The sequence below is a fragment of the Hoplias malabaricus genome, chromosome 13 (genome assembly GCF_029633855.1).
Source record: "Hoplias malabaricus isolate fHopMal1 chromosome 13, fHopMal1.hap1, whole genome shotgun sequence".
NCBI lineage: Eukaryota > Metazoa > Chordata > Actinopteri > Characiformes > Erythrinidae > Hoplias > Hoplias malabaricus.
In genome coordinates, this window is record NC_089812.1 from 1,491,337 (window position 1) to 1,502,892 (window position 11,556).

At 43.2% G+C, this 11,556-nt stretch overlaps 1 protein-coding gene across 1 annotated transcript; it reads right to left on the reverse strand.

The window, feature by feature from the left end:
• Positions 1-347: 347 nt before the first annotated feature.
• On the reverse strand, positions 348-8,849 carry naa60 (N-alpha-acetyltransferase 60, NatF catalytic subunit). Its single transcript, XM_066642051.1, has 7 exons — positions 8,622-8,849; positions 7,667-7,782; positions 7,242-7,371; positions 5,143-5,239; positions 4,765-4,999; positions 2,722-2,881; positions 348-2,624 (listed from the first exon to the last, which is right to left on the reverse strand). Exons 2-6 carry the CDS (start codon positions 7,774-7,776, stop codon positions 2,725-2,727), a joined length of 729 nt encoding a protein of 242 aa, XP_066498148.1. The 5' UTR covers positions 7,777-7,782; positions 8,622-8,849; the 3' UTR covers positions 348-2,624; positions 2,722-2,724.
• Between the last annotated feature and the right edge of the window lie 2,707 nt (positions 8,850-11,556).

The following is an 11,556-nucleotide window of genomic DNA, read 5'->3' on the forward strand; positions in this document are numbered from 1 at the left end:
ATTTGCTCTTTATTGTGTTGTACAGTCACACTGTATTATCACACATTGATAATGATTTATCTGTTCATTCCGTGTCTCACGTTCATTGTCCTGTTCTTCCCAGTTTCCCTCGCATTTCTTGTACTTTTTTCTCCCCATATCTTTTCTTACTCACTTCCCTCTTCTCATTGTTTTTCTCAGTTTCTTGTAACTTCTATCTACCCATTTCCACCTCTTCCTTTCCTTTATCATTTACTCTGCCCCACTTTCTCTCATCCTTTTTCTTTCCTTGTTTCTAATCATCAGCTTGTTCAGTTTTTGAAGGTCAGACAGAGAAAGACTCAAGTGTATTTATTGTAATACCTTTATTTCCTCTTTTCTTTCTCATCTAGAAGTGTTTTGAAAGTAAAGTGTTGTATCAATGTGGACGGATGAAGCAAAGAATGTACATTTTAAAGGAAGGGATGGATGTCATTGAAAAGAAAGAGGTAAATGTCATATTTAAACTGTGCTGTAAAAGGTGAAGAAAAACACACTTGACCAATATCTGTGAGAGTTTATAAACCTGTTCTATAACATTCACCGGACAGCTGGTGGCGATGTTACACAAATCATAATCAGATTGTGTTCAAAGAAGCCATCATTTTCTCCCATGATATTTCATCACATCATAAACGAGCCTTTATACCGACACCTTGTGACCCGGATGTTCCCGAGACTGTACTCATACCCGTTTTAAATATGGCCACTCGTATGTGGGAGACCCACTCTTCGGAGCATAAACAGGTCACTTTAGGGACTGCAAAATGTTGTTGTTTGGTGGTCTGATTTCTACTTTAAAGTCAACAAAATGAGCTTCCTAGTCCTAGACTGACTACCAGTCACCTCTAGTGGGAACAGAGGGTAAATTCTATGCCAATTAAATTGGATCTAGTTGTGTTTTGTAACTGCAAATAGCTAGAAAGTATCAGAGAAACCAGGCCAAAACTCCTGAAAAACAGCATTCGTTTTTTTTTTTCATTAAGACACAAAACTTTGTGTTTTACAGCAGCTATCTCCATTAGGAATGGGTGAACTGAAATAATACACATGTGAAACGCACATAAAAAAAAGGTCAAATTAACAGAGAGTAACAAGGCGTGTGTTTTTATCGGGTAACATACGTCTAAATACACTCAGGGGCTGGTCATTACAGGGTTAAAATACGTGGCTTTCTTCCCTTTTTCAAAATAAACGGACATTACATCTGCATAAATAAAATGAATAAAGCGGTCACACATTAAATGAACTCGTTAACAGGGTAAAGAATCAGAAAGCTTGGGAAGTGGCTCGGTTACAAAAAACTAATCTGAAGTGTTTATCTGAATCTGAATTTCACAGGAAGGGAAAACAAGGTCTCTGACCAAAGGATCCTGATTTCAAAATGATATATTTCTTAGATATATTAACGTAATATGGTAAAATATGAAGCGGTGTGTTAGACAAGTTACTTACTACAAAACTAACCACTTATTTTGTAATTATTAATTCATTTATTTGTAGTCCGCAGTCGCCTTTATGTTTAATTGTACGTGTCTGCAGCCACTGGACGTGTCTGTAACGGCCCAGTCTTGGGTCTGTGGTCACTGGATGTATCTGTAACTGCCCCCCCACACATGATTTCACCTAGATGACAGGTGGAAGTACACCCAGAATCTTGTAGGAGTGTGGAGAAGTTTTTTCCATAATCCTGTCTTTGAACCTTCCTATATATAAAACATTCCCAACCTTTTAACCTCCACTCTGCAACAGGAGCATCATCATCCATCCCTCCATCCCTCATCCATCCATCCATCTGTCCCTCATCCATCCAAACAGACCTCTCCCCAAAAACATTAAATTACAACACTCTCAACAAGGAACAAACATTTTTCTCATCTTTTCTTCTGCTGTTTCTACATGCAGCTCATTTCCTCACACTTACATCTCTTTATTTGTTGTGTTTAAATCCCTGAAGTCACCACCCAACATTTTGCATCACAACATATCTCCGCTATGTGTTACATTCATCTTTATCCCCCTCCATGACATCAAAGCAAAATCGAAGAGACTGCACGGCCGCTTATGGATACGACGTTACAGCAGACAGTAGATGAGCTTTATTAAGAATCCTGTGAGTTTCTTTTAACGACGAACATTTCATTCCCTCTACACCACTACATTCACTGTGTTTCCTCTTTAAAAACCACCGCTTAAAAGTTGGCGTTAACGAAAAAAAAACATTTTAAAAAAAGAAATGAGGGAGGTTTTGGGTCAAGGTGCTGTTAAAAAACGACAAGAACACTGCTCCGACGCAAACGCAGTGATTCCGTACTCGAAGTACAGCTGCCTCCCCCTTCAGTCCCCTTAAGAAGAATAGGCACACATTAAAATCTATATTAATAAAAATAAGGGAGATGCACGGGAGGAGGTCTCCTACATAGCAGCGGAATTACAGGCAAATGACGTGGAACTGGAAGGGACGTATCAAGAGGGTAGTCTACATAAGACAATGCATATATTAAATCAGAGTATATATTATGTACAGATATAATACATGTCTTTTTCTGTTTGTAAAATCACCAGGTGCGGAGCTGGTAAGATTCAAAGGAATCGCTCTCCTTCACCTGAAGCGTGGAAGGGAAACAAAGAAAGGAGAAAAAGGTTAACCCTTTATAAAGCTGCAGAAATGAATCAAATGCACTGCTTTGTAGTAAAGCCCACCTCTCACATGGTCCTGCTGTACTCGATGCCGCTTTTGGACGAGATTCCTGACCAGGGTAAAAAGCTGCGCAGGAGACTCTGTGCTTGACGGTAGATTCTCTGTGGAATGGAGCAGGGGCTTAAACTGGCCAGAGCTGACCCTATATGATGAATATAATCAGTGAACACGGGGTTAAGGAGAACAAGCTGAATCCCAGGATCAGACGAACTGAAATGGAGGAGAGTGCGCTGCCGTGTACCACCGACGTTTTTAAAGTTGCGTCTGTCTTCTGGGGTAGTGTAGCTTTAATACCGTGTATTACTATAAGGGCAGACTCTCAAGCTGCTCACCTTTACTTTCCTCACCACAGCAATACGACTCTACACTGGAAACAACTGACTTCCTGCTGTTTGAACTGTGCTGAGTTTGCAGTGTAGGAATACACACTGAAACACACTGTGCTGTAGTCACTGCACTCTACACTGACCGCTGTAATAACTGCCATCACGGTCATAATTTATGAATAAATTAAGCTGCTCGTGTAAACATCATGTATTTACCTCATAAAGCGATGCTCTTGTAAATGTATGTGTTCTGTAACCCCCTTCTTGATATTCAAGGTCTGTTTTTCGTGCATTATTTATGCTAAAGTGGTCCTTGTAAAGTCTTATCTCTGTCAGAATGACACGGCAGAACATGTGAACCTTATCCAGCAGGTCGTATCGTCCCAATACATCTTCAACTGTATCGGATTTCCATTGATTGACGCTGTGTATTTACTGAAATGGCTGCGATATTTTGCCCATGAGCAGCAAACACTATCCCACTGATCCCACTGCAGTCAACGTTCACCCCAGAGGCCAGCATCCGACCGCAGCCTGACCTCACATAAGACTGGAAATGCGCAGACATCGGGAATGTGAGTGTATACGACAGCGTACCAGACCGCGTAGCCACGTCGCTCCGAATTAAACGTGGTGGATTATGTGAGTTTGAAAAGAACATACTGGGGATTATTAATAAACATTCAAAGTCTGTGCATTTCCGTCTTTATACCTGAATTAGATTTGTATTGCTCAATTCTGTGATTCCGTCTAAAGCCGAGGTCACACCAGACATTAGTCCGAGAAATTTTACTATCAAAACCACACTGATTTGAATCTCCCACTGCAGACATCGGGGCGAATGCATTTCGCTAGAGAAAAATCAAGACAAGTTCCAGTTCAGTGTAATTTGACATGCAAATCTGCGTCCTTGGACAACAGCACTGCTGCTCTGTCCACAGCGACCCGAGGCTTAAAGGCCACATCTGCGATTGTGGGGAAACGCTGTTCTCTCGTTTGTTAACATTCAGAAGCTAGTGTCTTTAAGGTGGGACTGTTGTTTGTACGTGACTGAAGTTGAGCTGTAAGCTTTTCTGTTCAAAATGCCACAGAAACTCATTTGTAGCACTTTCAGTCTGCGTTTACTTTAATGCAGTTTGCGCTCTCCCAAAATTAGAGTCAGTTCCATCGACAGCAAAGTTAAACCAATATTACCCACCTATGGAGCGGGAATAGAGGAATATCCTCATCTCAGTTCATGCTTTTCAACGATTGGTCTATTCATTGTCTAAAAAGCTCTAGATGCTGTTGAGCAGAGAGAAAGAAATCCTAGCCTATCAGACCGAGGCCCTGGGGTTTCACAAACACAACAGACCGTTTCAAGCACACAGATGGGCTGGGGAGCTAGCACATGGTGAGGAAACATCCTCAAGAATTTTATAAAAAAGAAAAGTGATTTTTGTCCCCCCCCCCCCCCCCCCAATCCTATTTCACTGAGCGGCACAAACTCCAGAATCTGGTGTGACCATGGCTTAAAGATGGTGCATGACTTCAGAGAGGTGTACTGGCAACACGGGTTTCCATACTTTCAGTTCGAATTTCAATACTCAGATTAAGATTTATTAAATACTATCATATATAACTATACCCTATAGACATTGATTTGACTCAAACCAATAGACATTATTGTTTGAAGTGAAGTATGTTTTTGGCCTAAGAGACATGTGAAGAAAAGGATATAAGATCGTCCAAGGAGGATGTCCACCGTTGATGTAAAGGACATATGTGAAACCATCCTTGAGCACTCCTCTAATGGAGTAATAATAGGGCAAATAGTGATGCTGCTTAAAGTCTCTGTTCTCATAGAAGTGAATGGCGGTGAGGTTGGTGGTGAGAACATGGAGATAGATGGCCTTGCAGTGGTCCTGCGCCGTGGTAGAAATGTGGTCCTTTAGGCTGTCCAGCAACAGGGAGCCTGGAGAATTGACAGAGGCTGAATCAATGCTTCATCCAGATGTGGTACATTAGTTATCAATTAATAAAGCTATCATTGTGCATAAACACTCATAGTAAAATGGTCCCACTGATGAGTACACACCAGGCACTAATGTGTCTTACCTATTCCATGTTTTCGAAACTCCTTCACCACTCCTAAACTCAAAATGTATGCAACCTGAGTGTCAACAGGAAAGCTGGAGGCCAGAATGTCCCCATCCTATGAGCAAATATAAACAGAGAAAGTTTAGTTAGCACAACAATCAACACCTGGCAACCACTGGCAAGCTAGTGTTATTAATGGGTATTCTAGCATCCTATTTACACCTTTAAGCCCAAACAAAACAAATCTAACTCCATCTCTTTGCTCTCCCTCCGTCCGACCTGACAATGACCGAAGACTGACCGAGACCTGAGACTCATGCTATTCACCGCAGCCCTGTTTCTAACATTCCACCTACTGCTACCTGCCTCGGACTAGCTGCCCACCCACCATTCCCAATACTAAAGATAAGGGAGTCCATTAATCCTTATTGTTTTAAAACGTTCCTACCATCACCACTAGGCTTCTATCCAACACCTGAACATAACAACAGAATAATGTGTCATTCATTTCTAAATGGTTCTGAAAAGGGAAGAACGGGTTCCCATTTAAATGAATAAATGGGAAACATCCAAAACTCAGCAGCCAGAGTTCTGACTTCCAACAAACACACAGCTCAAATCACTCCTGTTCTTCGGCAACTCCACTGGCTTCCTGTTGAGGCTAGGATTAAGTTCAAAATTCTTCTTCTAACCTTCAAGGCTCTTCCTGGTGTGGCACCTGTGTATTTCTCCGATCTCATTTCTCTGTACGAATTTGAATTGATTTGATTCTGACGTTATTTTGTTAACGGAAACGAGGGATGTGCCATTTTCCGAGCCACAGAATAACAGTAGCATCATGCTGTTTTCAACATGAAATCACATTGACCGGGAATGGGTGCTTGAATGGTCTGTGATGGAAAGGCAATCCCTTACTGCTTGCTGTAAACCAGTCAAGGGCGGAAGGAGTTTGCAGCCTAATTAAATGTACTCTATAAAAAGGCTCCTGACATGCCAATGCGCTCCAAATATAATCCTTCACACACAGCTTTTAATTCTTGTAGCTGTAAAGTGCACTGAACAACCACAATCATCACTAATGCACAACCCTCAAATAACAAAAACAACAACATAAGCTGTTCATGACAGTGTGGTAAGCGCTGTAATTGGAGAAACTCAGATAAGGGGGCGGGACAATGCTAAAGTCAGTCCACTTGATGTCAGAGGTGAATCAGAATCAAAATGGCTATCCCATGTTTACTGACTGTCTGTTACTGTGGGTTACTTTGGGTTACTTTGGGTTGAAGTCTTTTCTCTCAACAGCATTAAGGTTGACCATTAAATGGCAGTGCAAGCATCAGGGTGGATGATGGATGAATGAAATTATGATGCTGTTGAAAAGATCACACCCCATTGATTGATTCACGCCAGTCCTTGACAGGGCAACACACTCACACACTCACACACTCACAGACACTTTTGAGTCACCATTCCACCTACCAATGTGTGTTTTTTGGACTGTGGGAGAAAACCGGAGCACCCGGAGGAAACCCACACAGACACAGGGAGAACACACCACACTCCTCACAGACAGTCACCCGGAGAAAACCCACACAGACACAGAGAGAACACACCACACTCCTCACAGACAGTCACCCGAAGGAAACCCACGCAGACACAGGGAGAACACACCACACTCCTCAAAGACGGTCACCCGGAGAAAACCCACGCAGACACAGGGAGAACACACCACACTCCTCACAGACAGTCACCCGGAGGAAACCCACGCAGACACAGAGAGAACACACCACACTCCTCACAGACAGTCACCCGGAGGAAACCCACGCAGACACAGAGAAAACACACCACACTCCTCACAGACAGTCACCCGGAGGAAACCCACGCAGACACAGGGAGAACACACCACACTCCTCACAGACAGTCACCCGGAGGAAACCCACGCAGACACAGAGAGAACACACCACACTCCTCACAGACAGTCACCAGGAGCGGGAATCGAACTCCAGGCCCCTGGAGCTGTGTGACTGCGACACCCACCTGCTGCACCACCGTGCCGCCCTCCCATTGATTCAGTTACACATAAGTACATGCTTAAGTATAGTGAAAAGCTCTCTGACCTCTTTGTGCACTTTTGTTCTGCCCTTTATTTCAGCCACAATCATCCCCACGATGCCACCTTTGAAGGTTGCAGCCAGGGAGAAGAACTTCTTGTTTGATGTGATGTCATGGTACCACGAGTCTGGATACCTGGGGTGGGAAGAAAAAAATAAACTTTATAATGTTTCCAACACTGAACAAATGAAAATGAGGCTGGGGTAGAATTCCTGGTTAAAATCTGTCTTAAATTTTATTCACCTGAATGTAACAAACAGACAGCGGAGTGGAGCAGACAATACATACGTTTTTATAAGAACTGCTTCCATGGTGAAAGAGAACATGCAGCAAATTTATTACTTACTTGGGCATGAATTGAGGGAGGAGACATTTGAAAGACATTATAAGGAATTATAGTAATGTTAAGAAAACTGCAAATGCTACTAACTCAATGGGGAACCAATCTCCACAGAGCACTTTAACGCTGTCTATGTCATCTCGGCACAGGAGACGGAGTTTTATTTCGCTGAGTGCAGTGGAGGGCACCACGTCGGTCATTCACACCTGAAACAGACATATTCACATTCAATTCACATGTGCCAGAAAACAAGGGTTACAATCATTATACTTCTCTGTTTTCACGTGCTCAAAGTGCCCCTCCGGCTACTGCTTTTTTTACTTTCCTTAAACCTAGAGTTGATATCACGAAATAAAGTCATGCCATCTCAGAATAATGACTTTATCTTATTAGCTTTAGCATCTTAACACACACAAATAGTGTCTCAAAACAAATACTTTCTTTGTTATCTCAAAATAACTTGAGTAACGTTAGCACAAGAAAACAAACAATAACTGTGTAATAACAAGTCGTTTAGATAAAATTACTGATCGAAACATGAGCAGCCATTTAAGGTGGACCGGATAAATCTAATGTAGATGTAAATAATTCAAACGCAGTTTGGGTTCATTTCGGGACCGAGTCAAAAACTTCAAACTCCTTTACGTTTATCTTGTTGTACCCAATATTAAACCTTTTAACCGAGTCATCTTTGCTCTGAACCAGTTAACCAACCTTAAATTCACAGTAAACTATGAATGTGAACTTTAAACTATGGGAATTCGCTTTTGTTTTATGAAAAGGTCACAAAACAACACCAAGCGTTGCCATTCAAACTCTGAACCAACAAAACATCAACAGGAATAACAGAAAAAAAATGGTTTGTAAAAATAGAGCTAGCGACCTAACTGCAGTAACGGAAGACGCTAAGCTAAATTGCGCTATGCTAAGCTAGCTCCTGTGCAATGTTATGGGTACAAACTAAGAAAATCTAGGCTAAGCTAAGCTAAACTAGCCGCTATCTCGTATGGGCTGGAGGTTAAGGATGGTTCCCGGTGTTTCGTGCCTGATTTGGACTCGCGGTGAGGCAGAAAGGCGGTCGAGGGAGGCTCTGTTTCAGCGCTGAGAGAGAGCTCAGAGCAGCGGGACCATGGCGCGATGGAGAGAGCGGTCGCACCGGGCGGAGGAGACTCATTCAGGCTGCGGATCAGCGGCTTCTCCGCGGCGATGCTTCGGCTCCGGTCAGCGTCGCGCTTTGGCTCCGCGGTTAGCTCCGGTATTAGCTCCAGTGGCTAACAGCTCACTACAATAACAACTACGGCAACCCCAGTGTTTACATCTCTCTCTCTCTCTCTCTCTCTCTCTCTCTCTCTCTCTCTCTCTCTCTCTCAAACTTTGAGTGTTCTAAAACATTGCTAAATTCCAATAAATCAAGGTGTGCAAAAGACTATTATTATTATTACTATTATTATTATTATTATTACCTAAATATGAATATGAACAACTCAATAAGAAACTAAAAATTTAAATAACTTTCCCATGCCTCATTAAGCCATTACACACTTTATTACAAAGCTCACATGCATTATTAAAATTTTACCACATATTATTACATTGTTATTATTTTTCCATGCATTATTCAGTACTGAACGCCATAATAGGCTCCGTACAAAATACTGACTTGTCAAGCTAGAATAAAGACTTATTATGTCAAAATTTGACTTACAAACAAGAGCATTATCTCATTTCTTCAGTTCTGTGTTGCTGCAGCGTGTAGCAGTGAATGTAATGTCTGTTTGAAGGAGAACAGAAAACCAAAGGCAGTTTGGAAGCAGGTCCAGCTGTAAGTTCTAAAACTGCAAACATGTGGAAGAATTCAATCCAAATTCTGCCTTTATGTTGTAATTTTGCAGGCTTTTCTGACCCTGAAGAAAATAACTCATACACAAATAACTAATAACATGCCATTCCCTCTGGACATTACATAAAACCAAGCTAAACAATAAAAACACTTGTTAGAGGGTTGTGTTGTGCCCGAAGCTTGAAACCTGACCCCTGGCTAATGTCTGCTGGAATTTATCAGTAGATATCAGAAGAAAATGTCGCAATAATCTATTTTAATAGCTCTAGTGAACAACACACCTGCTCCCCAATGAAACTGATATCAGCTTGTATTTAATATTCTACTACTATCAGAGGACAGTACACAAACAAAGAGGCTGTAAGTAAAATACACTGTAAACAATGAGTTTAAAAGAAGTACAGAACACTCATTAGTGCTTCATTAACTAGTCCGGTTAAAACACCCAAAGTGGTATGTATTCACCTGTACACAACTCTCTCTCTCTCTCTCTCTCTCTCTCTCTCTGTGTGTGTGTGTGTGTGTGTGTGTGTAAAAGCAGCTGCATTAAGGCTCTACTTTCCCACACAATTCTGTAAATAAAAACTCTCCAGAAAACATGATACAGCTTCAGAGCGGTGTGTCTGTGTGTGTAGAGCTTTTCCTGGGATTCTGGGCTATTTCTGCTGGAGAGACACACATGAGAGATGAGACAAAGCAGGTAATGTCCTCACTGATCTCACACATGCACTCAGTCTCAGATTACAGTCTCTGGAAATGTAGGTTCTCATCCCTTTCTAAGAAATCAAGTCATCCACTGATGTTATCTTAGAACTTAGACATTTAGAGCGGTATGGTGCTGCAACAGTATCGCTGCCACACAGTTCCAGAGTAGGGCCAGTGTGTGTGAGGAGTGTGCTGTGTGTTCCCTGTGTCTGGGATGGTTTCTTCCAGGTCCTCTGCTTTCCTCAAACAGTGAAAACACACTTGTTGGTAGGTGGGGTGGCTGTGTGAAATCTTTCACAGGTGTGAGTGTGAGAAATTGTGCACACATATGAGTTTGTGAGTAACTGGGTGAGTGTGTGAAACTGTCCGCAGGTGTGTGTGAGCGACAGTGAGTGTGTGAAACTGTCCGCAGGTGTGTGTGAGCGACAGTGAGTGTGTGAAACTGTCCGCAGGTGTGTGTGAGTGACAGTGTGAGTGTGTGAAACTGTCCGCAGGTGTGTGTGAGCGACAGTGAGTGTGTGAAACTGTCCGCAGGTGTGTGTGAGCGACAGGGTGAGTGTGTGAAACTGTCCGCAGGTGTGTGTGAGCGACAGTGAGTGTGTGAAACTGTCCGCAGGTGTGTGTGAGCGACAGGGTGAGTGTGTGAAACTGTCCGCAGGTGTGTGTGAGCGACAGTGAGTGTGTGAAACTGTCCGCAGGTGTGTGTGAGCGACAGTGAGTGTGTGAATCTGTCCGCAGGTGTGTGTGAGCGACAGTGAGTGTGTGAAACTGTCTGCAGGTGTGTGTGAGCAACAGTGAGTGTGTGAAACTGTCCGCAGGTGTGTGTGAGCGACAGGGTGAGTGTGTGAAACTGTCCGCAGGTGTGTGTGAGTGACAGTGAGTGTGTGAAACTGTCTGCAGGTGTGTGTGAGCGACAGTGAGTGTGTGAATCTGTCCGCAGGTGTGTGTGAGCGACAGTGAGTGTGTGAAACTGTCTGCAGGTGTGTGTGAGCAACAGTGAGTGTGTGAAACTGTCCGCAGGTGTGTGTGAGCGACAGGGTGAGTGTGTGAAACTGTCCGCAGGTGTGTGTGAGCAACAGTGAGTGTGTGAAACTGTCCGCAGGTGTGTGTGAGCGACAGTGTGAGTGTGTGAAACTGTCCGCAGGTGTGTGTGTGCGACAGTGAGTGTGTGAAACTGTCCGCAGGTGTGTGTGTGAGCGACAGGGTGAGTGTGTGAAACTGTCCGCAGGTGTGTGTGAGCGACAGTGAGTGTGTGAAACTGTCCGCAGGTGTGTGTGAGTGACAGGGTGAGTGTGTGAAACTGTCTATAGGTGTGTGTGAGTGACAGTGTGAGTGTGTGAAACTGTCCGCAGGTGTGTGTGTGCGACAGTGAGTGTGTGAAACTGTCCGCAGGTGTGTGTGAGCGACAGTGAGTGTGTGAAACTGTCCGCAGGTG

Coding starts and splice junctions, on each gene's coding strand:
- naa60 (XM_066642051.1), bottom strand. CDS start 7,776: ATGACCGACGTGGTGCCCTCCACTGCACTCAGCGAAATAAAACTCCGT. Junction 7,372..7,666: donor GGAGATTGGTTCCCCATTGA/GTTAGTAGCATT, acceptor TTCCCACCCCAG/GTATCCAGACTCGTGGTACC. Junction 5,000..5,142: donor GTTTCGAAAACATGGAATAG/GTAAGACACATT, acceptor TCAATTCTCCAG/GCTCCCTGTTGCTGGACAGC.